The sequence below is a fragment of the Bolinopsis microptera genome, chromosome 5 (genome assembly GCF_026151205.1).
Source record: "Bolinopsis microptera isolate Bmic1 chromosome 5, MBARI_Bmic_1.0, whole genome shotgun sequence".
NCBI classification, from domain to species: Eukaryota; Metazoa; Ctenophora; class Tentaculata; order Lobata; family Bolinopsidae; genus Bolinopsis; species Bolinopsis microptera.
The window spans coordinates 14,148,041-14,176,030 of record NC_087076.1 but is presented as its reverse complement, the minus strand read 5'-3'; the positions used below and the strand labels follow the sequence as shown (position 1 = coordinate 14,176,030).

At 42.1% G+C, this 27,990-nt stretch overlaps 2 protein-coding genes across 4 annotated transcripts; both read right to left on the bottom strand.

Moving 5' to 3' along the window:
* Window positions 1-66: 66 nt before the first annotated feature.
* LOC134815341 (uncharacterized) lies at window positions 67-21,985 on the bottom strand. Of its 3 annotated transcripts, XM_063823862.1 has the most exons (12): window positions 21,797-21,985; window positions 21,640-21,687; window positions 21,253-21,339; window positions 20,128-20,302; window positions 19,386-19,504; window positions 15,691-15,750; window positions 7,137-7,303; window positions 6,789-6,933; window positions 5,683-5,783; window positions 5,306-5,524; window positions 848-5,128; window positions 67-673 (listed from the first exon to the last, which is right to left on the bottom strand). In XM_063823862.1, exons 1-12 carry the CDS (start codon window positions 21,900-21,902, stop codon window positions 368-370), a joined length of 5,814 nt encoding a protein of 1,937 aa, XP_063679932.1. In that variant the 5' UTR covers window positions 21,903-21,985; the 3' UTR covers window positions 67-367. The 3 variants fall into 3 exon arrangements, with proteins under 3 accessions (XP_063679932.1, XP_063679930.1, XP_063679933.1); XM_063823860.1 differs by having other exon boundaries at window positions 67-5,128; XM_063823863.1 differs by lacking the exons at window positions 19,386-19,504; window positions 20,128-20,302; window positions 21,253-21,339; window positions 21,640-21,687; window positions 21,797-21,985 and adding an exon at window positions 15,987-16,059 and having other exon boundaries at window positions 67-5,128.
* A 3,471-nt stretch (window positions 21,986-25,456) lies between these two features.
* Window positions 25,457-27,076, bottom strand: LOC134815463 (uncharacterized). The gene has a single exon (XM_063823998.1). The coding sequence runs from the start codon at window positions 27,074-27,076 to the stop codon at window positions 25,457-25,459; it is 1,620 nt and encodes a 539-aa protein (XP_063680068.1).
* Between the last annotated feature and the right edge of the window lie 914 nt (window positions 27,077-27,990).

The window sequence follows — 27,990 nt, the reverse complement described above, 5'->3', positions numbered from 1 at the left end:
CGGATATCATAACAATTATTTCGGCTCACCATGATAGCATTAGGGTAGCATGAAACGTAGAGAAAAGTGTTTTCTAGGGAAAAAAGTCAAGGGAAGGGGGTCAGGCTATGATTACGTAATATTGCTGTCAGGAAGGGGGGGGGGGGGGTTGGATCTTGATTACGGTTGATTACGGAGGGGGGGGGGGGGGGGGGGTAAAAATCGCTAAAATATTGATTACGTAATATGTGAACGACCCCTAAAGTCACTCTGCACTCTACTCCTAAAACTCGCTCTATGGTCTATGGAGCATGAAACTGAGCTCGACTATAGATTGAAAGATGAAACAGTCTGAGAGAAAAAAGGAGCTCCAAAATACTCAAAATCGCTACCTAGACTCAAGCTCAATTTTCAGTTTCTGAATCTCGTTGTCTTTCTGTTCGGACTCACTGATAAGCGACTCAACTTTGTCCTCGTAACTACGAACTATAGTGTCTAAGCTCACTTTAAAAGCTGATTCATCGCTCTCTTTCTCTATCTTTGCCTCGAGTAAAAGTTCGTTTTTCTCCTCTAGCTCGTCTGAGAGAGCTTGAATCTGGCCAGTGAGATCAGAGGGGTCGGTGCCCGGATTTGAGGGAGTCGAGGGTTTCCCCTGCAATTCTTCAATACGGTCCTGGAGCTCAGCCATTGTATTCTGCAACAAAGATATGTTATCGTGAGATTCTTTCAAAAACTTGTCACTTTGTTCTATACTGTAACTCTTCTCGGCGATTTTCTGTTCCAAAAGAGAATTTTCACGGACCAATGCCTCAGTTTTTGAGAACATATCACCTTGACAAACATCAATATGAACGTTTGTTTCACTAACTTTGTACTCGATATCGTCCAGTTTAGTTTCCAATCGTTTACAAGAGTCCATGTTAGCATGATTTGTATGGTTAACATTACTGAGCAGTGACGTCAACCGTCTCCATTCGTCCTGATAACTTTTCACTTCCTCCAACATTTGTTCGTTTTCTTCATGAAGACGACTTATTTCTTGTTTTGTCGTTTCCAGCTCTGTGGCTTTTTGGTTTGCTACACCCTCGGTTTCTGTTAAGAGTGATTGAAGTTCGTTAATTCGTCGTGATTTTGAAGAGTTGTCGATGGTATCTGTTGCGTTCGTTGATTCGAGAGCAACAATTACATTTTCGTACTCAGCATTTTGACTCCGGAGAAGAACTAACTCCTTCTGCAACTCTTCAATATGGTGTTTCTTCTCCTTGTACTTTCCTTTCAAATCAACAAAATCGTGCTCGGATTCTTCAGCTTTGTTAGAATATTCCTTGACCATTTTGTTTAACAACCTGATCTCAGTTCTCTTGTTTTCATCTGCTGTCTGCAAATCTTCAAACCTCTGCTTGTACTCATCGACAGTTATATCGTTTTCTTGAAGCCTCATCGACAAGTCGTCTATCGTCTTTTCTGCAGCCACACACTTCTTCTTGAAGGCCATCATTTCAGATTCTAAATTTTCATTTTGTTGCTGAGCCTCCTCGAGCTGAGCTTGAGATTTTTGAGCCATCCTACCCTGAACGTTAAGTTCTTTAGTGACCTCTTGAAGAGCATCCTGCATTTCTACGTGATCTGGTATCTGATTACCTCTAGCGTTCATTTTCTCCAGATCCTCCTTGTCCTGCTCCAGCATCAGAATCTCCTCGCTTAGAATCTTGTTTTGGTTGATCCATTTCTTTATTTCTTCAGTCTGAGTGCAAATCTTTGATTTGTATTCCTCGTGCAGATGCTCTACCTCCTCGTGGAAGCTTGCTTCTAATTCTGCGATCTTGTTCTGACGTAATTGCTCCTCTTCATTCATTTCGGAGATGGAAGTCTCGAGCATTAGGTTCTCTGTGGTTAAAGATCTTAAAGTGGAGGACAGATCTGCGATTGTTGAATTCAGACCATCGAGTTTGTGGTGCGTTGGATCGTCATTGTTCGCTGCAGATTTTACGTGGGATTCTATCTCGATTCCGTTGGTCAAACCACCGACAAGCTGATTCTTAGCCGCCTTCAACTCGATTTCAAGATCACGAGTTCGATTTCTGTGCCGTTCAATAATGTCAACTTGGCGTGAACACTCGTTGGTTTTGGCTTCGACTTCTTCTTTTAGGAAGTTAATTTCCTCTTCCTTAACCTCGATAGTCTTCCTCGATCTCATTGCAGTTTGTAGGGTTGAGGCAGAGTCGCGGGTTTGAATATCTCTCACTCCTTTCACTATGGACAATTCTTCTTTGACAGAAGTCAGCGATGATTTCACACCATCCCTATCGGCAGAAAGTTCCTTGTTCTCCTTCTCCAGATGACCAATAGTATCCTTCAGCATCTGACGTTCACTGAGATACATTTCAACAGTAGCACTTTCCTCTTGGCTCGATCGGAGACTTTCCGTGAACTTTTCAAGTTGCTGCTCGAGATCATAGATCTCTCCCTTAGCATCACCGAGCTGTATCTCTAGAGAGGAGTTCTTCTTGTTCAGCCTCTGGACAACATCAGTGTTGTCTTGCTCGGCTATAGACATTTTCTCGACTTCGTCTTCCATCGCTCTTGTCACAGATTTCAAGCTCATGACTTCGCATTGGTACATCTCTACCTGGTTTTCTAGGTTGTCGATATGATCTTTCTTCTTCTTGGGATCAAGCCTTCGTTGTAATCCCCTGATTTGGCCTTTGAATGAATCAGCTTGTTCTTTAGCTTCAAGGTAGGTGGCTTCCATTTCTTGGTAATCGATCTGGCTTTCAGCGAGGTCGTTCTTTGACTTAATTACAACATTTTGAAGATCCTTTCTTTGGCCCCTCAAGTCTTCAACCAGAGCAGAAAGTTCAGCTTTCTCTTGTTCCTTACTTTCAACAGTCTTCGAGAGGTCGAGAACAGCGGCACATTTCCCTTCAGAACAATCGTTTGATTTCATCTCATGAAGTTGAGCAGTGAGTGCATCATTGAGATTCTGCAGAGACTCTGCTTGATCTCTTGATTGTTTGACCTTTCTTTGGTGGGCTCGAACTTCGTCTTGGACCTGGTTTAACTCAGATTCTGTGTCAGCTTTCTTCAGTCTTGCTTGGGTTAACTCTGATGCTAACTCATCTCTCTTTGACGTTATGATATCGAATTTTTCGTTTCCACGATCTACTTCATCCCGTAACGAAGAATTCAGATCCATGAGATCTGTTATTTTCTCGCTCTTTTCTTCGATAGATTTCTCTTGTGCCTTGACAGTCTCTTCTGCGTCAGTTTTATCAGCCTCCAAGATACTGAAATCGTCCTGTAGTTCATCATACTTAGATTGAAGACCTGCCAACTCGCCTGTTACACTGGAATAGTTGTTGAAGTTGATTTGAGAATCTTTGAGAAGGCTTTCCATCTCCACTTCCTTCTTAACATGTTCGTCTTTAAGCCGTATTGCACTAGGACAACTTTCATCTTCACACAAAGATTTGGACGATGAAATCTGCTCGTTCAAAGCGTCAATAATCATCTTGAAACTTGCAATCTCATCGGTTTTCTTGGTTCCTTTACTCTCCAGAGATGCATTGTGCTTCTTCAAACGATCGATCTCAGCGGTCAACAGTTCGTTTGTGTTCTCAAAATCGGTAGCCATTCCCTTTAGGTTAGAAACTTCTTCCTCTCGTTGAGTTAGCTTGTGATTCATGTTCTCAACAACAGCGTTCCTACTCTCTATCTTACCAAGAGCTTCCTCCACTCTCGACTCAAGTTCTTCAATGCGAGGGTCTTCAACCTGAATTGCACAGTTCACTTTTTCTAGTCCTCGAAGCTGGATTAGCTCTGTTTGCATGTCCTGGATAACTACATCGAGTTCGCTTATCTTTTGCTCCTTTTCATCGACAGTCTTGTTCAATCCGTCAATAGCTTTGTTCTCATCAATAAGTTGAGATGAAAACTCCTTGAGATGCGTGTGTTCCATTTCCATCATTTCCACTCTGTTCTTCATGTAGTCGTATTCTTTGAGCTGTCGTTTCTTTCCCTCGAGCCCAGTGTTCAAACCATTGATCGTGTTTTGAAGCTGCACCTTATCATCCTCTAAGACGTTCAGCTTTGATCTCAGTTTCTCAATCGTTCCGGACATGACAGATTCAAGGCGCTGATTCTGTTCGTACAAATCGTAGTACTTTTCTTGATACTCATCGAACGAACCATCCTGGTCTTGAGAGCTCTGGATACGTTCGTTCAAGCTGGCTATCTCCGCTTCTTTTGCCTGTACCGATATATTCAGTTCCTCGTTAGCGTCTTTAAGTTGTCTGTTTTCTCCTTTTAGTTCAGCCGCTTGCTTGACTGTGGACTTGTTCTGGTCTATTAGCTCGGTGAGTTTGATGTTGTCAGAGCTGAGTTGCTTGTTTCTGAAGAGAAGCTGATCGTTTCTCTTCTTCAAGTCATCTAAATCTTTTGACCATTCGGTGAAGTCGTTGATAGATATACTATCACTGATACCAGTGCCTGATCGTTGGAGTCCATCCACTTCCAACTTGTTGGTGTCCTTAGAGACTTTTAGATCAGCAATGGTGTTTTTAAGATGTCTAATTTCGTCTTTAAGTTCAGCATTGCGGTTCGTGGTAATGTCTATAATTTCTTGGTCTTTGTCAACTTGAAGTTTGAGTTCCGACATTCTGTTCTCTAAATCATCATTGCCAACTGTTTGATCGTAAAGCGCTTCAAGCTCATCAGGTTTTTCAGCATTCAGTCGTTCGACTTCCTTTTGTGCCTCACGCTTCTCTCGCTTTTCCATCTCAACTTCATTTTTCGCTGAGAGTTTGAATTGTCTGAATTTCTCTTCTTGGTCTTTGAACTTCCCTTCCAACACTTTATAAGTTGTTGTGAGATTCAATAGAGCTTCCCTGTCTTTGTTTTGATTCTCCTCCAACTCCCAGATCTGAGTTTGTTTCTCGGCCAGTGCTTCCTTCAACTTAGTAGGTGAAACATCCTTGACGCTGCTTTGAGGACTGATGCTCTCCGCATTGCTCACTGCGTTATTCAGAGCGGAGATTACTTTTTCTTGCTCCATGAGGATGCTCTTTAGATCAGATTCCTGCGCCTTTATCTCGCCAACGCTTTTGGTACTCTGTGTCTTTCGACGGAGTGATGTGTGGTGTAGATGACTCTGAAATAATATTGTTCATTATAATCATGTCAAAGTTATCCAAAAGTTAAGTTTAACAAAAACTGTGCTATAAAAAGCACGGCAAACTATGTGCGATACTGTGTCAACATGATAATGTACATTAAAAACTTATTTAGATTCTGCGGAATGAAACCACATCCTGATGTTATTGCGCACCTGGATTTTAGATATTTCAGATGTGGAATTTAGACGTGGAATCTTGCTTTCCTCCAATACAAGGGGAGGAGGTTTTTCAACTGATCCCTTGTGTATATCTGTCTGAGTGTCCGCTGGTGTAGAGGTTATTGGATCAGCGGTGGGCCGAGCCTTTTTCCTTGAGGCACGCCGAGAGGAGTGTTTCCGAACAAAAGAGTTCGATCGAGATACCTCAGCAATCTGCAGAGATAAGAGGAATTTATTTCGATATTCCTAGCGGTTGACAAAATATGCTCATAATAATGAAGTTCACGACTTCTTTAAGAAGCAAACGAATAAAATATTTCAATACAGAGATAAAATATTAAGATTACAGAATAGTTCCAACACCCAATTACCTCCTGATCCTCAATCCAGATTTGAGGGTACCCCTCCTGGCAGTCTTCAATAGTGTCCAACAGAACTAGGGGCTGATCCTCCAAGCCTATCGTCTTCTCATCTGCAAAGTTGTCTCTTTAAGTTGCGAGTCTCGTCGGTCTTTAACACACAAACAACAATAGCAAAACAAACACGAGGTGTAAATTGTCAGTGTTGTCAAACGAACAAAGGGTCTGTACAGTAAGGAACAAGTCAACAAGTTAAGTCGAGGCCGCTATCAACGGCAGTTTTTAATATGTCGCGTTAATTGTCAACGTCAAATTATGGATGTGGCTTCTTTATTTCATGGTGTACTTTAAAGTCCTATACTATGCTATAGCTAATACTGTTTTTATAACGACAGTTAATAATAAAGCTTATTTTTTAATTTAACGTGCACGTCCAAATTTCCAACTGCCATTCGCCATACCTGATCGATCAATCTACATACCGATCTCACAGAATTCAACCGGGCTAAGCATAGGACTCTTATATCTTACTTTGCAATGGTCATAGCGACCAGTCGAGCACCGACCCACGGCCACAGAAAGAAACCTGCCATCCTAATACCGGGAGATAACTTGTTCTCTTCCAGAAACTAGACAGCTTTTGAAATGAGCTTATTTCGCGAACTGTGAAGCGACAGGCAATTTCAGTTCAGTTTCTGGTAATTGCATGTCGATAGCAGCGCAGACAGACAATAGACTGTGTAGTGCTTACTATCAGGAATTTCCTGGAACTCAGCCAAATTCCTCAATCATCACAGAATTATCGTGAGAATATTTGCAACTTTGCGCGTCTTTATAGTGAAGTAACATTGAAGACTTTGATTACAAAAGTGCGTAAAAGTGGATGTTGCTAGCATTTACTGTAACGCAAACGCGCGCATATGCGCGCGTTTTGCCACTTCAGCATGGAATGCCCGGTTTTATCTTTATGTTAATGTGATATCACGACTAAGAAATGGCGTTATCATAGACCCGTGTAAACAAAAGCAGAACTCAGTTAATCTGTCGCAACATAAAAGTCAGTAGTAAGTTGTCAGTAGACCACAGTCAGTACAGTCAGTACAAACAACACTTCTTACCGAACTCGTAAGCCTTCATGATAAGTCTGTACGCCAGAGGGTCGTTATCAAGTTCGTCAAAACTCTGGAGTGATTCGTCGATTATCTCCTGAGCAGTGGCACTGGGGCGAAGGGACAGTGTTTCTTCTTGGACATTTCCGTCTTTCTGGGGGGAATGTAACAGGGTCACATTTATGTCATGGTATTTGTTAGGGGCTATAGCTACGTTATTGTCACAGAGCCGAAACTCGATACTGACAAACGAATCTGAAACTATGACGTCACAGTACATTGCTGCCCCTCAGAATTTGAATTACAGCACAAAACCAAAGTACGTAAGGGTCTGAATATTGAGTTTGATAAACTAACCCTGCGATAGAAGATAGTGAGCTCCTGGGCGTCGCGCGGAGACACATACAAATAGCTGTTCGTAACACGTGGGAGGCCATCATTGCTGTTCATCTCCACTTTGGGGGCCTCGCCCAGTTCTTGTAGCGGATACTGGTGTGGGTACAGTACTTTCGTGTGCTTGCCAGCTGTGGAGATAGATACTATGGTTAATTGTTTGTTATTTTGGTTAAAATTAGGTGGTTTTTATTTATTTACAGGATCTTAGAGCGATATATCACATCTATTTTCATTTATTCTGCCAATAAATCGACAGTGAGATGAGGGTATTTCACACAGAGAGATAAAACGTACTCATGACTCAGATACCCAAAACTCAAAATACCAACTTTGCAAAGTTTGTAAGAGTAAGCTGTGATGTGGAGATATTCAACCGGGCCCTGTTAGTCATGAATCTATTGTATAACAGCGGTACAGTGTACAGAGATCAAGGATCTGTTGACACCAGCGGCATGTAACAGCTTTTCAAGAACTTGATAAATCTCAAAATTTTGTACGTGACGTCAGCTATATGTCAAACATCCCAACTATTTCATCCCTCAATGCTTCTAGTATCTTCTTTCAATTTGTGTCGTCAATATCTGACATCTGATATGACTAAATGAACAAATTTGGCGAGATTTTTTTAGCAGGTGTCACATGTAAACAGATCTTTAGATCTGGTTAAGATTCCCAGGACCCACTGATTACTGTAACATTACCCAGTGTTACTACTACTACTGTAACTTGTACTTGATTTACCAGATATAATGATATCACCTCATTTATATCTTCATCTATCCCATCTCATATTTAACATACCACATGTCTTACTTAACAGGAGAAATATGCCCGATAACTTGATGATAAGCAGGGTAGTCTACAGGCTTTACATTCCAAGGACACATTTTTTCGTCATGTAAGTTTAGAAGCCTCCAAAAATGAGCAAATAGAATCCAAGGACACATAGTTGACTAGCATAAAAATATCTGATAATGATTAGTGTTAGAAAGGAATTTCCTTGATACCATATACTTCACGTTATTTGTACGTGAGATAAAGTAAAAAGAAACCTTATAATTGACACGGGTAGCGTAGAATACAACAAATATGTTGCCTCAGCTCGAGAGAAAGTGACCACATGTTGAACATTTAGCCTGGTGTTAAAAAGTAACCTGACCGGACGACCCGACATAGTTGAACGCGAAAAAGTGAGTGCTTAATGTTTTAACTTGATAACAGCGTGCGTGGTGGTAGAAATACAGCACACACACTGCAAGGATTTGTGCCAGGAGATATTATTATGAGAGTGGATAATATCTTCAACTAGAGAGCATGTCTTAAAGAATTTATATAAATTATTTTAAATAGGCTCTAGTTGGTGTCTTGGCAGTTTACATGGTTTTATCAATTATCAACTGCAATATATTCCATATTACAGTATTTAAGGCAACTACATATGTATGTAGAAATATAAGAATATCACGTCGCGAACACGCCTAACTTTTATTATTATATATTGATTACCAAATTGATAACTTATATAATATTATGTATGACTTCCCTAACTTAATATGCTTTAGTAGATTCGTGTAGTGTTAACTGCTCTGATAACTCTCAATAACCGCACTACATCACTGTAATATTATTTGATAGTAAAGCCAGGTATCTCATATCACGTATATCGAGTTCTCATTACCTGCCTATTTTGGAATAAGTGTGCCGGGCTATAGAACCAATTTAAACTTTATTGTTCCATCACGCTTTACGTTTGCTCATACAGCTCAGGCATTATCTAGATTTAAGTTGACCTGCTATAGTATGATACACTGGAGAGAGAGAGAGAGAGAGAGAGTTTTTATGAAAATTGAGGGGTACGTGGTATTATACAATATGTACAAGTAAACAGCAGCCAGGATATACAACCACTGTACTAAAGTGTTACAATAATTAGTAAAAGGTACCAACTTGTTATTATCATCCATTGTTTAAGTTCACGAAACAAGTTTTAATGAACAATGAACAAAACCACGGGTTTGGTCGCGGTTCAGTGAATGTTATGCTGTTCTGGTTTTGAACTGTTCAGTATTGTCATTATGTGATCAAACAGTTGCTAGTACCGAGCAATATGAAGGACTTGTTTTAATTCTAAATGAAAAGCTCGAATACAAAGCAACGCTTATTTGTCAAGCTTTACAAATTATAGATTCGAGAAGAAAGCACTATGATCTATAATCTAATCACGTGTTCATTTTGAATCCATACATTTCAGACGAATAACCTATTTAATGTCTCAATCTACGCTTAATTTCGGCTCATTTAAACAGCGGAAGATAGAGGAAATTACTGCTTTGTGTCGATCTAAACATTTTAGTTCATCACTCAAAATTAAACAGACAGGCGGGAGATTTTAGATAATTAGTAATTAAAACCAAAATTACTAAACTACCTTTAATTGCCACCAGACTTCTTCAATTTCTCGCACATTTTAACAATTAATAAGATTGAGATGCCTCACTACATCAAGATGCCTTTATTATATAATAAACTATGGTAACTACATTTCTCTGAGACTGACACGGGCTCAAGTGATGTTGACAGATGGTTTTGTCTGGCTTCACATTGCTCAATATTATCCTAATATCATGATCCATCTCTTCAGGTAACAATTACCAATGCTTCATACCTACCGGTTATATCATACGCTATTCTCTGCTCAATCTCCAGTAATATTATTACATAATATTGTAATCTTCTGGAGATGCTGGTATGATTTAAGTGACGACCTCAGTTTTCATGCACAAATTGAGTGTTAAGGTTACTGTTAGGGCCGGGCAATGACCTACACTCATGTTTCTTAATAATAAAATAAAAGACATCAATCGGTTCTAAGTCAACATTTACCCTTCATCCTGTAAGAACTGACTGTTAATAAGTTAATAGCGCTGGAACATAACGTTTATACAATAAAGCTGAGTAACATTAACTTAATGTTCTTCAGCTTTACGGACCCCAATACACACATTCTTTCTTGTTTTCTACACAGCATCAACACTTGTTGTGTATTGTTCAAGTGGAGCTGTACTTACAGATCATTACTGAGTAACAATTAGGAGTCGATGATAATCAGATAATGGGTTTTTAATGGGCTAATTTATTAACGGGTCATTAAGACAGGTTGACGACAGTGTGACGTCATCTCTCATTAAAATCCAGTTCGTGGTAGGAATTAGGATCTGCTAGGCGCTAGTCAATGCCACTAAATAAGTTCTATAGAATAGTCGCATATAAGATTCTGGAGAAAGTTCTACAATTTACAGTACCAAAACTCAATCTGGGTATAGGTAGTCATGGTCGCGAAACATTTACCTGCTCACTGCTTATCTTACAGAACCACATTTTGTTTCTATTCACAGAGCTAAGCCAAGTTCTCTGTTCAGAGATACACTTACTCCGCCCCACATTAAATACACCACATCAAACCCCCTCTTCTAAACGTATCACAATGTATCTCCTCCCGCTCCTCCGCCTGGAAACCACACTCACAATTGGAGGACACCACGTGCTCTAAATTAGTCCAGCCAACCACAGCGGTAATTACGGCACCCTCCCTCCGCAAGCATCCCCCTGCCAACTAATCCGGGGATAATATCAAGATAATCAGAGCGGTATAGTCCTGTCTAAATACACCACTAGATTAACCCGCATTAACCTGTATTATTGTGGTTCAGGAATGAGTCTCTCTTCCCTCTCTCTCTTCTCTATTTATACTCCTCCTCTACCAACTCCCCGTGTAACTTGTCTGGTATTTGTAGGTGGGGGGTCGTTGTGGAACAAAGGGGATCTGGCGGTAAAGAACTGGTCGTTAACCACTGAGAGTACCCCACACCCTGCTATCTACATGTACTACAATCTACATGCAATCTACATAGAGTGTACTTTATAGTGGTAACAACCTGCTAGTTTTAGTGGTACAATCTACACACAATGTACTCAGGGTAACAGTACATACTTTACAGTACACACCCTACTGGCTGCTACCTATAATAGTATTGTACAATTTACACGGAGTTAGGGACTACTATAACTAGACTACCGTGTTCTTTAGAGGGTAACCACGGCTCACTGGGCCGTGTAGTACACTCTCTCACTTTATTAAAGAGTTAGTGTGGACCGTGTTTATATAATTGGAGAAAAGTAAGGGTAAGTGGGTAAGTTGGGGTAAGTGGGTAAGTGGGTAAGTTGGGTAAGTGGGTAACTGGTGAGGGAGGTGGAACTGAGAGGAAAATAATAATTAGTGGCGTTACATTTACCTTATATTCTAGTTCACTTGTACAATGTACATGGTATTAAGTGATTGTTACATTTGAAGTTTTGTATTACAACCTGCCCATTTCTTAAGATGTTGCCTCACAATGTTAATTGTTAAAGCAGGTTTACTGATAATGAACTCACTTCAAAGGAGGAATAGCTCACGGCAAACTCCCGTGATTTCCCAAACAATCTATAAATTGGGTATTTTTGCTCGCTGGAGGTCTAACACCCCGATCAAAACACTAGAACTTACCTAGTCTCTGATCAAATGTACTTTCATTACAAAGAGTACCTACACGTTTAGCTGATCACGTGACTGTCTGCCTACCACGTGACTTCACAAGGAAATTAGTAACTCTTCACTAATCGTGTATTAATATTGAAGTTCCTTGTGGATATTACACTGACACACAGCGGTTCCTTGACAGGTACAGTGGACTGGGTGTCAGCCACAAACAGCTCACCCAGACTTCACAACTTTACACACACGGGGGGAAATTAATAACGTCTATTCTTAGTCGTTTTTAGACAGGATTTTTTGAGTGATGAAAGTTTGACATTTTCCAGAGTCCCAGACTGCTCTAGAGGGGGGGGTGTCATGTCCGTCTATGTCCGCCTATGTCCTGTCCTTTTTGGATTCTATGAGACAACGGACGTGTTTTTTGGGACATTGGCGGACACGGACGGACATTGGCGGACTCGGACGGACATTGGCGGACTCGGACGGACATTGGCGGACTCGGACGGACATTGGCGGACCCGGACGGACATTGGCGGACTTGGATGGACATTGGTGGACATTAGCGGACATTGGTGGACATTAGCAGACAAACATTTAGAGGACTGAAGAGTACTGAAGAGTACTGAAGAGTACTGAAGAGGATGGCTGAGAAGGATGGCTGAGGAGGATGACTGAGGAGGATGACTGAGGAGGATGACTGAGGAGGATGACTGAGGAGGATGACTGAGAGGGAGGAGAAGGATCAGGAAGACCCAGGAGGAGGAGGAGGAGGAGGACCCAGAAGGAGGACCTAGGAGGAGGAGGAGGAGAACTGAGGAGGATGACTCAGGAGGAGGACTGAGAAGGAGGAGGACTGAGGAGGATGGCTGAGGAGGATGACTGAGAGGGAGGAGGAGGAGGAAGAGGAGGAAGAGGACTGAGGAGGAGGAGGAGAAGGAATGAGGAGGAGAAGGAGGACCCAGGAGGAGGAGGACCCAGGAGGAGGAGGACCCAGGAGGAGGACCCAGGAAAAGGCCCCAGGAGGAGGAGGAGGAGAACTGTTGAGGACTGATGAGGAGGACTGAGGACGAGGAGGAAGAGTAGGAGGAGGACTGAGGAGGGGAGGAGGAAGAGGACTGGGGAGGATCAGGAAGACCCAGGAGGACCCAGGAGGAGGAGGAGGAGGACTCAGGAGGAGGAGGAGGACTGAGGAGGACTGAGGAGGAGGACTGACGATGACTGAGAAGGAGGAGGACTGAGGAGTACTGAGGAGAATGGCTGAGGAGGATGGCTGGGGAGGATGGCTGAGGAGGATGACTGAGGAGGATGACTGAGAGGGAGGAGGAGGAGGACTCAGGAGGAGGACTCAGAAGGAAGAGGAGGAGGACTCAGGAGGAGGACTTAGGAGAAATGAGAAGGAGGACTGAGGAGAACTGAGGAGGAGGAGGACTGAATAGGAGGAGGAGAAGGAGGGGGACTGGGAGAGGACTGGGGAGGAGGAGGACTGATGAGAAGGAGGACCCAGGAGGAGGACTGAGGACCGAGGAGGAAGAGGAGGAGGATGAAGAGGAGGAGGACGACCCAGAAGGAGGAGGAAGGAGGAGGACTGAGGACTGAGGAGGAGGACTGAGGAGGATGACTGAGAGGGAAGAGGAGGAGGAGGAGGAGGATGACTGAGAGGGAAGAGGAGGAGGAGGAGGAGGAGGACTGAGGAGGACTGAAAAGGAGGAGGAGGAGGAGGAGGACTGAATAGGAGGAGGAGGAGGAGGGGGACTGGGGGAGGACTGAGGAGGAGGATGGAGGACTGAGGAGAAGGATGAGGAGGAGGACTGAGGACTGAGGAGGAAGAGGAGGAGGAAGAGGAGGAGGAGGACCCAGGAGGAGGACCCAGGAGGAGGACTCAGGAGGAGGAGGAGGACTGGGGAGGAGGAGGACTGTTGAGGACTGATGAGGAGGACTGAGGACGAGTAGGAGGAGGACTGAGGAGGGGAGGAGGAAGAGGACTGAGGAAGATCAGGAAGACCCAGGGGGAGGAGGAGGAAGAGTAGGAGGAGGAAGCATCTAAATGTTATTTCCATTTTTGTCCGTTTTTGTCCATTTTTGTCCGTTTTTGTCCGCTCTATTTTTGTCCGTTTTGAAAATATAGGGTACCGAACGGACAAAAAACATGATCCCCCCTATAACAGCAAAAATTGATCATTTTATTTAGCAATTTAGGTGTCCATTAATGTCCGCCTATGTCCGCCTATGTCCGTCTATGTCCGCCTATGTCCGCCTCTGTCCGTCTATGTCCGCCTATGTCCGCCTATGTCCGCCTATGTCCTGTCCTTTTTGGATTCTATGAGACAAGCGGACATAGACGGACGTGACACCCCCCCCTCTAGAAGAAATAGTATATTATATAATACACTATTTACTACAGGGTGTCACTGTCACTAAAAGTTACAAAACACGGTTACTAGTTACTCTCCTAAGGTATCCTAGTTACTTCTCCTGGATATGATAAATACAAGCACTGAAGGTATCCTAGTTACTTCTCCTGGATACGATAAATACAAGCACTGAAGGTATCCTAGTTACTTCTCCTGGATAAATACAAGCACTGAAGACAGCTACTTTTATACAGTGAGATTATTTCATTACAGTCAGGCTGCCCAATGTCATAATATATATTGAATTTGTAAATATATTCATTCTGGATGTTACAAAAGGAGTGTAGTGATATACTTAATGTAGTTCGAAGATTCTTAATCCAATCCCGCCCGAGAGTAATGGTGGGAGCGGTTGTCTTGTATCAAATAATATGTCGTGCTACTACTGATATTAATATACTACAGTAGCACGTCAGTAGTAGCACTGCTACTCTTGAGGTTTATGTCTTAAGTTTTTAATACTTTCAGCACTACTAGATAACAAATAATGATGTAGTTTTACGAAGAATTTAAGCCTGATATTGTGTGTTTCCCTCCAAATGCAACAAAGGATTAATTTGTGGTGCTACAATAGCACGACAGTAGCTGTAGTAGTAAGTAGAACTGAGATTAATATACTGACTAGCGTGCTTACACAAACGTAATATTTTTACATGACACTTGATACATTCAATACATTGGTATGTTGTGATTTGTAAGCAGAGCCCCTGAGCCTCCTAAAACCTGATTACAAATGATATGAAATACACTGGAAATTCTCCAAAAACATTCAACCTTACGTATCCCTGGCTGGCCCGGAGAGACATTTTTATCTAGCTTTAGTCATGCGAGCTATGCTCTGGATGGAGCAATTATAAATAACACTAATAACTTACTGATAACAAACACTTAACACTGATAAATGATATTTGAGAGAAAATCGAGTATTTACTTATTTTACTTGACTTATTAATATTATACAGTAGTTTAGAAATTTTCGAAGTTAAAAATGAACTCAGGGACGTGCTGGAATGTTTCATCATAAAGAAATTATGTACAATCAGTAAAATTCGTTTTTCAGTTGTTTAAAACTATTTTTTATTGATAATATAATTAATGTACTAAAGTTTTGAATTTAATAGAAAAAGTAGCTACAATAAAACATCAATTAAATCAGGACCAGTCTCGACGGGACACACTATCTAATTTAGATTCTGTACAGAATTCCGAGAATTACATTGAGGTCTAGTTTTTGTCACCACGTGCCAGCCGGAATATTTTTACGAAAAGGAATGTTCCAGAGTTATAGAACTCTTAAAGCGAACTTGGAATTATTACTTCTAATTATTCTAATTATTCGTGTAACAAGTGTCATGGGTTAGCACATAGGGTGGATTGGTCTGATAGTAATTACTGTTTTAGTGTTAAATTGACACTATGACAGATGGCCCAAAGCACAGCCATAGCTATTGGTTATTCCAAGTCTTTTAGTATTAAATAAAAGATAAATCCTGTATCTTATCACTAATATTCTAATAAGTCTTACAATATTATATATAAGATAAATCATATAATATCTTGTATAACTTACCAAGGGAGTGTTGATTGTTAACACCAACCGCACACATTATAGACTTCAGCTTGTTCTTTCCTGAAAAGGACCACCATTACAAACAGATAAAATGAAACAATCACCGCAAATAACGCCGCGCTAATTTCACTTCTTCTTTCTGGTGGCTCATCATACAGTTTGTAACCAGATCTGGCAGTGAAAACGAAAACAGATGTTAAGAAAATAGTGAGTGGTAAATTGCGGATAATTCACGGAAAAAAAACGTAAAACATCCTGGTTAAAACTAAAAGACAAACCAAACAGTCACTATAAACCTTCAACAAAGAGAGAAAGATGGATTTCCATACTACACTGAAAGTACAAAATCTACAGAGGAACTGTTAGAGGCTACAATATACAGCTCTCAGAGCAATATATGCGGTGAGGTCGAGGTCGGCTGTTGCCACTCTTTACTAAGAAGCCAGTAAGAACTCGCACCTCTTCTATAAATGTTCTAAATCTAGTTTGCTAATTGCAAGGCACAAACGAGGAACAAATTGTTTGCAACTACACGAGTAACAAGAGAGGGGAGGGGAGAGAAACTGTGAAAGAAGATCGAGACAGTGCAGGAGGAGAGAGGTTGTTGTTGTTGTTGCGAGACAGTCTCGCTACAAGTGGGGAGTGGTCCTGGAACCACGACTGTACTTTAAACCCCCGCTGACAGGTGTACATTTGTAGAAAACAGAGAATGATATTATATTCCGCTAATATGTCCGGAGCTGTCAAACGGTAGGATTTCAGGCAGCTCCAGCTCTGACTCACCACCTCCCCACACTGTTATACATCGTATTTTTAGACGACTGTTGTTCTAGTTCTACAACTTCTAGCTGTTTCGACGAGTTAAAACCTATCCGGAAAAGTGGGACCCAGCTTCCTGAATGCTTGGAATTCCAATTCGCACTGCTGACATACTTCACAGCCAAACAGTTCATCTTTACAGCGTTTATCACACCGTAAATAGCCTCACTTAACTACACACGGGGTATAAACTGTTCAGCGAAATCTTTCAAATTCATTCAAGCTTAATAAATGTCAGTATAATGACAGGTGATTGTCTCTCTTATAGTGTGATGATAACCGATAACAGTGGCACTATCACTTACATAATCCCACCCTTCACGAGTTCCACCCGGACCAGGGCAAGTTACAGGGACCAACCCAGTTTCAGAGCAAAACATCCTGTCACAAGACCTTTTACTCCTGTCATGGAACTTGACTCAAGGCAACTGTAAGATTAACTCTGGCTCTGGAAAACTGTTATATGATAGTGGTGTATATTTTATATACTGCAATAGTGGTGTACTTATATGATAACACCTTGCATTTTACGCCCGTTCTCATACACCCCATATTACTTAGCGTCTGCCAATGCGGGCTCACAAAACGTATATGACAGTGTGGTGACGGACATTTCCACGCTAAAATTCTTTCAACGGGAGCACGACATAGTAGCGTGCAGCAGCCATAGTGTATACCATAGACCAGAGAATTGGGTGTCAAACACGTATTATTAACAGTCCGTCAGCAGCTGGACCGCACAATTTTACAAAAAACTCTCTGACACAAATCTGTGTGGTTTCTGACACAGACCTGTTTGATCTCTGACACAGACATGTTTGATCTCTGACACAGATTTCCAGAAATTTAAAACAAGATTGTAGGTCGAGCCCTGCAATCCTCCACACTTAACATGATAACGTTAAAGTAGCAAGCTTATTTAGCACAAAGGAGTAAGGACGTAGTGTAAACGTTGGATTCAATGTGTGTGTTATATAACACACTTACTGTTACTATTAGTAATAATTAGTAATACTAATGGCTCATTAGTAACAAGAACTCAGATATCCCCGGACACCATATATAAGATGATAGTAGCTACTTCAGCAGCTCAAACTGTCATGATGACTTTAATAACACGGTATAGGTAGCTCATTTCGTAGCTCCGTTATTCGTAGCACCGGGTGGTACAAGATGGGTAATGGCAATATCAAACCACTAGCACGCTAGTGTTATACCACGGCAAAGTGAGGTTTCTTGATCCAGGGTCATTATTAGAGGTCCAGTAAGAATACCCAATCTTGGATCAAAGTACGTGCTCGTGGGTTAATGTGTGCCAATAATGTCGGGAAATTTGAACTATTAGCTCTGTGACTCTCTCACCTTGAATTCCTTGAATTCTAAAACAATCCCTCCATTCAATCGCAGGTGCGTGCTAGTACGTGCAGACAATAGAGCCGGTCAATAAATTGTTAATTGAGAGGGAGAGGGCAACATGCCAGGATCTGGTCAGCTGTCGACAGAGATCGTCCAGAGAACTTTCACACTGCTCTAGACTAAACTCAGTGATTGAATATAATATGAGGGTTTTACTACTTTTAACCCGTCAACACTCGTAAGTGCGTGAACTTTGTTTTGCCCAATTTAGGTCTTGTTATTGCTTACATTGCTAGTGGGCGAGGTGGAAGGAGGGCAGCTTGACGTAGAACAGCCCCGTTGTAGGACAGCCCCACTGTCGACAGTGAATTAAATAGCTGCTGTCAGTGAATAAAATAGTCTGTTGGGGAAGCTAAAGGGGTCCGGTACAAATATTGCAACATTCCAATTACAACAGGGTTATTGTATTTCTAGTCGACTGTTTTTTTAATCAGCTACTATCTTTAAATGCTTATTATGTTGGACAGATACTCTTCCAACAAAACTATTGATTAAATAATAAAGCTAATATCCAATGGCAATGTGCAGGCTTAGAAGTTATGTCATGTCACCCAATCCAATCTAAACTCAAACCCCCAATCACCTTGACGCCGAGTCAATCAATATTCAACTCTTCACTGTATAATGACATGCTCCTCCTCACCAAGCAACGTAACTCCTTGATGAGCAAACCTCCCCGCTCCCACTGATGTCATGCCTGACGAACAACAACAACAATGACGACATTCCTAAACACTCATTCCTAAAGGACATTCCACAGCTATGACGTCACGTGTAACAACGATCCCTCCTCTGTGTATATAACTCTGTGATCTGCTCTGCAGGAATCTTAATTCCCTGGAGGCGTGACCTCATCATGTATCTGGATCAGTTATAATATACCTCACAACACATCATGATAAGGACACAGCGTTTACTCTGTGTATTATAAAGGTGTATTATCCTCGCAGAATGTATAACATAATATGAAATATCCCTCCACATAATATGAAATATCCCTCCTGTAGTTTTGCTTACTGTGATCACCACACCGTTGTGCCTCTTAGGAGTAGTATAATGTAATGAGTGATGCAGTAAAGGGGCTAAGTAAAGAGGCCCATGGAATATTAATAGACCTTTTATGATTGAGATTTGAAGGCGTGTGTGGGAATGATTTATAGCGTTTGATACTTTGTAAGCGGTGAGTTTTGACAATTTAACATGGTGCAAATTAGTACTTCATGATACAATGCGTATTACTTTTCACAAGTAAAAATCACGAAAAATGCAAAGAATTTCATGTGACTAAAGGATAATGCTATTTAAAGAACATTTATTGTATCTTAGATATATTATATCATTCCGTTGCGTAGGTAGGAAGATAAATGTGGGACAGCATAGTCTCCAAAATTTGAAACCCAGATAAATATTTGATGTCTGGGTAAAGACTGGATAAAGACAGGTACAGAGTATTTACAAACCTTTGAAGGGAGTTTTGACAACGGAGAGCTGATAGTCCAGGGCGGAATCAGCGACCCCCCTGTCTTTGAGAACGTAGCTGACAAGATCTTCTGCTGTTGTGTAGTAACGCACAGGGAACCTGATTGGGAGGATCATGTCATGTCAAAGTTATCAGGGAACTTGATATGATATCTGTGTACTTTTATTTCATCATCATTTCATTATTAAGATTCTATTTACACCAGAAAGTTTCCAAATAACTCAAATAACAGTTTCCAAACACTAATAATAGTCAGTACTCACCGGGTTTATACAATACTGAACTAAATTCCAAAATCCCAAAAGCTCGTGACTATTATAGCCACTAGCCAGCTTACCTACTACCACAATTACTATGTTACATGTGGTATATAATAGTGTGTAGCTTGAATTTTCTAGAAATACAATATTATGTTGCGGAATTCGACCAACTGTTACATAGCACATATTTTACAGGCATATTTTGCTGTGACGCATATAGCATTATATAAGGGCACATGCAGCTAGGTTATAGCTTCCAAGAAGAACCAAAAATAAGATGAATAGTTTCTCTATTTCTCTAGTTCTCTAAGTGAATTATAATCAGGTTTCACGTGCCGGGCACGGGTATGATCAAAGTATTTCATTTAAACAGTTACTGACTATTAACAAAGTTTACGGAGTAATAAATCAGGCCACTCTCAACAGAAAAATGTAACTGTCAAGATGAAAAAGAAGCTGTACCTGGCCAAGCCGCACTCGCCCTCGCTCAACTCAATAAACACATCAACCTTCAACTCGTGTGTTGAGTTTCGTATCAACTTTTCAACGTCTCGACTAGCGATAGATAAGAGAACTCCGAGTAGCTCTTTGGTTCCCAGATTAGCTGCCCCATCTAGATCCGGTGTCATGTCGTGAACTGAGGTGAAATATTCGGTTTAAAATCAAATCTCACTATGGTTGTTTTCAACAGCACCTAGAATTGAATCGTGACAAGCCAGGACGGTACGACCCCTAATAAGCATTATAGATGAAGGAGCCGCAGACTCTTGGGGTCTCGGTCTGTATAATCCTCTAGGAGAACTGTAAACAGAAGCTGCCACAAGGAGGCAACAGCAACTTAATATTTTGACTTAGACGAGTTTTCAAACAGCCTTGTGTAATCTGTAAGTAAAGTGTAAACAGCTGTACGAAATTGTACATAATCTTGATTGGTGAGAGTCGTTTGACATTTCAAATATTTCTATTATAACTATTAGCATCGTGTCAAGATAATGCCGGATAGTTTACTAAAACAGCTGACTTAAATTATTTAATTATTACATTACTTCTCTGAGCAGTTTACAATTTTAAATTGAGTAGTTTGAACGGTTTTAACGGTGTTTCTGCTGTCTACATACTCAAACAGTCTGGCGTAGTTATGTAATAAAGTGCAATAACGATAAATAAACAATAACACACGATGCCTTGTTAATTAGCTAAACACAGTCTGTTACTAAATATAGCTCAACAAGTCAGATGTCAGGATTTTAAATAGCGTCAGAAATGCAAATAGACATTGAGAGATGTGTCAAGAGATGATGCTTTGACGATAGCTTGTTTGGGCACATGGGAAAATACTGCGGTCAGTAGTTACAGTCATATAGTGTGTGGGAAAATAAAATTGTAAAAGACAGTTTATCGGATAGTAGTTACCACTAATGCTTGTCTGCAAATATGTTAAAAATCATTAGCTTGTTTAGTATATTATATATATACTAAACATTAAACAAGCTAATGATTTTTAACATATTTGCAGACAAATATATATATTAAATTATAATGAAAGGTAAATATGATGTGGTATTGGATGTAATCTGTTAAACTCACTCATTGAAGTTCTGGCATTGGACTGGAGATGTTTGTACACTGTACAGTAGATGCCTTCTCTTTTGCCAGGCTCGATGTTTTCTTCCGCTGCAAAAGAGGATGTTATCTACAAGGAAGATATGTATGATTCAATGAATACTGGTTAATTAATACAGTGTACACCAACAAAAGGATGTAACAGGTATGTGTTACCTGATACATGACAAAGCAGTAAAAGGTGTGATTTAATAGAAATGAAAGTTACATCGGTTTCAACCACAAGTCGACCACAAGAGTTAAGACATGACCGGTAGCATGTATCTATTGCTATAGAATAAAACAAACAGCTATTAAAGCTAGATCCATCCTAGCAGTAAATTATTAATATCATTAAAATAAAGTTCTTACCAATAAGTTTTGTTATTGTATCATATATTTCCTCGCCACTTTTATATCCTGAAAGCAAGATAAGTATAAGATCCTGGAGGTATTAAAAGATAGAATATAAACTGTAAAGTTAATACAATATTAAAGTAAGAGTGTTACAAATTTGATTTGAACAAACCTTTGAAATCACGACGTGAATAAGTTTCCCTTTTAATCACTCTCGTCTTACGAGCCTTTGTTCCCCGCCCCTTGATTTTTCCAGGAGATGCATCTGGATGAGCCATTTGAGATTTAAACTACCAGCTTTCTAATTCCTTTAATTCCATTCGAGATTGCATCACATATCTAGACTGTAAGATATTGGTTAGATTTCAGTACGGATTAGACAAAAATAAATTGTTTTAATGTTCTCTACAGTAGTCTACGTGACATATAGTTCTTATCCCGAGTAAGAATACTGACAGGAAACTACATAGACAGAAACTGAGCACAGAGGAATCTATTGTATGCATGATTCTATTGTTCGCACAAATTTCCATCAGGGTTCCCAAAAATGGCCAATCCCAAGAAATTGCTCACTAAGTTCTCATACAATCGATATGGACTAGACAGTATTGAAAACATTCTGATCCACTGCAATTTAGGTCTTTGAAATTAAAATGCTCTTTTGATTCACAGAAGTTATTTTGATGTAACTAAAATAGGGTGTTCGCCTGACTCTTACAGAAAGCACCAATAAAAATGTCTTTTTTTCCAAAATTATTGGAGAATTAATATAGCTGTATCAATTATTTCTAGAATGATAAAAATGCATGAGCCATACCTTTCTCATCCAGTGGCGTAACGTTGCCTGTTGGCGCCCCCCTGCCGAAAAGGCGCCCCCCTGTTGGCGCCCCCTCCCCTTTTGGTGCCCCTCCCTAAAATTGAACAAATTAGGTGATTTTAGAGGATACACCGGTAAAATCTCTAAAAAAGTGTGTATCTAGAGCAAAACGCGCAGTTTTGCTAGTACTTTAGTTAAGTTTTCGAAATTGTCCCACATTGGGGGGGGGGTGTCATGTCCGTCTATGTCCGCCTATGTCCTGTCCTTTTTGGATTCTATGAGACAACGGACGTGTTTTTTGGGACATTGGCGGACACGGACGGACATTGGCGGACTCGGACGGACATTGGCGGACTCGGACGGAAATTGGCGGACTCGGACGGACATTGGCGGACCCGGACGGACATTGGCGGACTTGGATGGACATTGGTGGACATTAGCGGACATTGGTGGACATTAGCGGACAAACATTTTGAGGACTGAAGAGTACTGAAGAGTACTGAAGAGTACTGAGGAGGATGGCTGAGAAGGATGGCTGAGGAGGATGGCTGAGGAGGATGACTGAGGAGGATGACTGAGGAGGATGACTGAGAGGGAGGAGAAGGATCAGGAAGACCCAGGAGGAGGAGGAGTACCTACCTTGGGTACCTTGGGTTCGTTTCGGGCTAGCACGCCCAGGCCAAGACATCTTGCGTCTCCACCACCGGTGTCTCCGTTATCATGTCTTGCTCACAGCCCATTCCAAGATTGAATTGCCATTAGCCCCTGTATATCCAGGGGTAGGAGGGGTGTCGGGGACGGTATGGAGAAAGCGATCAAGTGCTGCCTTGAATTTTGGCAAGGTTGGGATAGACTTGATGTCGTGAGGCACAACGTTATACAAAGCAGAGGCCACTGAAGGGAAAGAATATAGCTGTATCAATTATTTCTAGAATGATAAAAATGCATGAGCCATACCTTTCTCATCCAGTGGCGTAACGTTGCCTGTTGGCGCCCCCCTGCCGAAAAGGCGCCACCCTGTTGGCGCCCCCTCCCCTTTTGGTGCCCCTCCCTAAAATTGAACAAATTAGGTGATTTTAAAGGATACACCGGTAAAATCTCTAAAAAAGTGTGTATCTAGAGCAAAACGCGCAGTTTTGCTAGTACTTTAGTTAAGTTTTCGAAATTGTCCCACATTGGGGGGGGTGTCATGTCCGTCTATGTCCGCCTATGTCCTGTCCTTTTTGGATTCTATGAGACAACGGACGTGTTTTTTTGGGACATTGGCGGACACGGACGGACATTGGCGGACTCGGACGGACATTGGCGGACTCGGACGGAAATTGGCGGACTCGGACGGACATTGGCGGACCCGGACGGACATTGGCGGACTTGGATGGACATTGGTGGACATTAGCGGACATTGGTGGACATTAGCGGACAAACATTTTGAGGACTGAAGAGTACTGAAGAGTACTGAAGAGTACTGAGGAGGATGGCTGAGAAGGATGGCTGAGGAGGATGGCTGAGGAGGATGACTGAGGAGGATGACTGAGGAGGATGACTGAGAGGGAGGAGAAGGATCAGGAAGACCCAGGAGGAGGAGGAGTACCTACCTTGGGTACCTTGGGTTCGTTTCGGGCTAGCACGCCCAGGCCAAGACATCTTGCGTCTCCACCACCGGTGTCTCCGTTATCATGTCTTGCTCACAGCCCATTCCAAGATTGAATTGCCATTAGCCCCTGTATATCCAGGGGTAGGAGGGGTGTCGGGGACGGTATGGAGAAAGCGATCAAGTGCTGCCTTGAATTTTGGCAAGGTTGGGATAGACTTGATGTCGTGAGGCACAACGTTATACAAAGCAGAGGCCACTGAAGGGAAAGAATGGAACCTCATCGTGTTGATGCTTTTGTATTTTGATCCGCCAAGAGGACGAAGACATGTAACTCCTCTTCTTTGAGAGTGTTGGAAAGAAATGTTTACACTGTTGGGAATCTCACCGTAGTAAATTTTCCAGACAAGGATGATCATGTACCTTTCGCGACGGCGCTGTAGGGAGTAGAGATCAAGCTGCTTCAGGCGCTCCCAGTAGCTAAGATGCTTGTATCCTGCTATTTTCGCAGTGAATGAGCGTTGGATCGACTCAATCATGATTATGTCACACTGCAGGTGAGGCGACCAGAGAGCACAACAATACTCGGTAATAGAGCGGACGTATGTCTTGAAGAGCATCATCATCGTGTCTTTGTCTCTGGTAGAGAAAGTTCTCAGTACCCATCCAGCTTTGCTCGCTGCCTCAGAGGACTTTCTTGTGATGTGTTGACGCCAGGAGAGATCACTGTCAACATACACACCGAGATCTTTCACGACATCATCAGAAGATATCGATGCACCAGATGGTAAAATGTAGGGTTTCTTTAGCTCAGGGTTCTTACCATGCTGGAGAAGTTGGAACTTACTTTCGTTTAGCTCCATGTTGTTTGCTACTGCCTATCGCACTACTGCACAGAGATCTTCCTGGAGACATTTGCAGTCGGACGGGGAGCTGATGTTTTTGTGGAGCTTGGAGTCATCAGCAAACGCTTTTACTTTGCAATGTTTTACAACTAGGAACAGGTCGTTGATATACAAAATAAATAGCAGTGGGCCTAACACAGTGCCCTGTGGTACCCCACTTAGCACCATTATGACGAGAGATTCAATACCATCGACAACGACATGTTGGGTTCTTCCACTGAGGAAGCTTTCCAGCCAGCGGTGGGGCGTTGCCCTGGATACCGTACATATGGAGCTTCTTCAATAGTATAGCGTGATCTACCTTATCGAAGGCTTTGCTGAAATCAAGATACAGAATATCAGCATTTTCGTCACCATCTAAGTCATCCATGATGTCTTGGACGTGGTGAAGAAGTTGAGTAAGACAGCTTCTTCCAGCTTGAAAGCCGTGTTGATCGTGGTTGATGATGTCTTGAGCTACAATGTAGTCAACCAGCTTAGCGCGGACGACCCTCTCGAACATCTTTATGAGGTTGGATGTTAGAGATACCGGTCGATAGTTGGCAGCAATCGACCTTTTCCCCTTTTTAAAAGGGGGATAATACTCTGGTTCTTGAATTTTGTAGCTATTTCACCAGAGCTTAGCGAAGCTTTCCAAAGCTTGGTTATCACAGGAGCTAGGACAATTCCACATTCCTTGAGGATTAGGACTGGGAACTTGTCAGGTCCGACTGCTGAGAAACGATTCATCGCTTTGATGGCGTCGAGGATATCTTGCTCATTAAAGTCGATGTCTGTGATAGAATGAGGTTGCTCAATGACCTTGGACGTCCGGACTTCGGCTAGATTTGCCTTTTTGGGGTCACTGAAAGCACTCGCATATTGATCCTGTAAGATATTACCCATAGTGGCTGGATCAGACTGGAGCTTGTCATCACTATCCAATAGGGGTCCGACAGATGCAGCAGGGGTTTTAAACCTCTTTGCGAAGGTATAAAACGCCTTAGGATTAGTCTTGATCTTACTAAGAGCAACAAGTTCTTCTCTGGCTCGCTGCTGTTTAATGTCCGCTTTAAGGAGCATCTCGACAGCAGCCCTCTCTTCATCCAGCTTGCGAAGCTTGACATTATTGCGAGGCGGAGAAGGGCCACAAAATCTGTATTTAATACAGTTGATCCTGGCATTAAGGCGCTTTTTCTTTCTAAGGAGAGCCACCCTTGACCTTGGGATTTTTGAAGATGCTGCGGCTTGACGATTGTGGCTATGAGAAGGTGCGTGTTTCTTGCAGATCTGCACAAGGATCCCTTCAAACATATCCCATGCAGCATCTTGGCTAGTTGAAGGGTTGGTTACTGTCGACCAGTCTACAGTAGTGAGTTCCTTGTTGATCAAGGCCCAGTCAGCAGCATTGAAGTTGATGTCATCAAGTGCTGTGGCAGGACTGTACTGTTTCCTTGCTGGTTGCTCAAGTAGGAACTGCGGGTGGAGGAGAGTACAGGTCACTATGTCGTGGTCTGATTTCTCCGTCTTTGACACTGATAAACCGTGGATTAAGTCGGTGTTGTTGGATAGGATCAGGTCAAGGATGTTTTGGTCCTTCCTAGTGGGTTCGTCGACTAGCTGCTCTAGGAAGTTTGAAGATATGAACTCCATAAAGGCTAGTCCCGAGTTCGTGTCGGAAGCCGATTTGCTGGAGTTTGGTTTGATCGACTTACTGGACCAGTCTACAAACGGCAAATTAAAGTCGCCTGCAATGTAGAGTTCAGGAGAGCCAGGGAGGTGGTCTATAAAGTCTTGGATCACACACAGACAGTCATCAAATTTGTCGAATGGTGCCTGTGGAGGGCGGTACACGCCAACAAGGAGAAAGTTACTGCTAGCGATGTGAACCATTGCAACTTCACAATAGGAGTTAGAGTACACTTTTGTCGTGTCAGCAGGTATAGAGTGGTGTAGGAAGATAGCTACACCGCCTTGAGCACGTTTGTCTCGATCAGCTCTGATGGTACTGTAGCCAGGGATACACGTCTCTGCTTCAACATGGTATGGCTTCAGATGAGTCTCAGTCAGAATAAAGAAGGGAGTGTGGAGCGGACTGGTTGCTAAATTCTCGTGGAGAGATTTTAACTTCCATTGCTGGTTCTTTATCCCAGGATTCATTCCTTGTATGTTAAGAAGAAATGTTGAGGAGATCGGGAGTATTGATTTGAGGTCTACTTTCCCAGCAGCGGTTGGTAGAGAGCAGGCTGTTGCAGGTGCTGTGCAGGGTAGCCCTGGGGAAGATGAGGGGCTTGTTGGTAGGGTTGCTGAACTGCAGTTGAGTACTGAACACCCGGACGAAGATATAGCTGGGGGTTCGGGCTTGTTTGCGGAGGTAGATGAGAGGCCATCATTGATTCGAGTGATTTCTGAATCATGCACGACATCTCTTTCGACCAATCCGCTTTCAACTGGTCCAAATGCTCCAGAGAAAATCCTTGTTGCTAAAAAATTTCGAAGCATTTTTCTCATGAGGCGGCTTCAAAGTTGATGTATTGTTCCTGCTGCGCTTGTGATTGTCTTGAGCAGGAGGGACATCCCCTTTCTTTCCTGTTGGAACAGGTTTAGTGGGTGGTTTGTCGCTGCTGATGCGCTTTACACCTCTAATATGAATGAGCTTGCATTCATTGTTTAGGCACAAGTTAGAGACAAGACCATTTTGGCAAAGTTGGGTATGGAAGTAGCGGCAGCTATCTCCACGATTGCAACCGCGGCGACGATCTTTGCCTCCGGGACCGTTCCGCATAAATCGCTTGCACCACGTGGGATGGTAGTGTTGGCACTTGCCATCAGTAAGTCCAGTAATGCCATGCGGGCATTCCTGTTTCAAGAGTAAAGGACAAACTGGTATGTTGCGATCGTAAACTTCGTTGATTGGAGTCTTGATCTCTTTGTCCTCCGTGTTAGTTTTCAGATCGTTAGCAGTGGTTTCTGTATTAATGGTAGAATCAGATTCAGCCTGCACATCGGACTTAACAGATATGTTGTTGCTTATCACATCCTTCTGGTCAGTAACAGGGAGAATTTGCTCCGTT

What these genes read in the sequence shown, in the direction of transcription:
- LOC134815341 (XM_063823860.1), bottom strand. Translation starts at nt 21,902, where the DNA reads ATGGCTCATCCAGATGCATCTCCTGGAAAAATCAAGGGGCGGGGAACA. An exon ending in TACAATAACAAAACTTATTG is followed by an intron (nt 21,340 to 21,639) that starts GTAAGAACTTTA and finishes CCTCTTTTGCAG; the next exon opens with CGGAAGAAAACATCGAGCCT. An exon ending in CAATGCCAGAACTTCAATGA is followed by an intron (nt 20,303 to 21,252) that starts GTGAGTTTAACA and finishes ATTTCACCTCAG; the next exon opens with TTCACGACATGACACCGGAT.
- LOC134815463 (XM_063823998.1), bottom strand. Translation starts at nt 27,076, where the DNA reads ATGAATCCTGGGATAAAGAACCAGCAATGGAAGTTAAAATCTCTCCAC.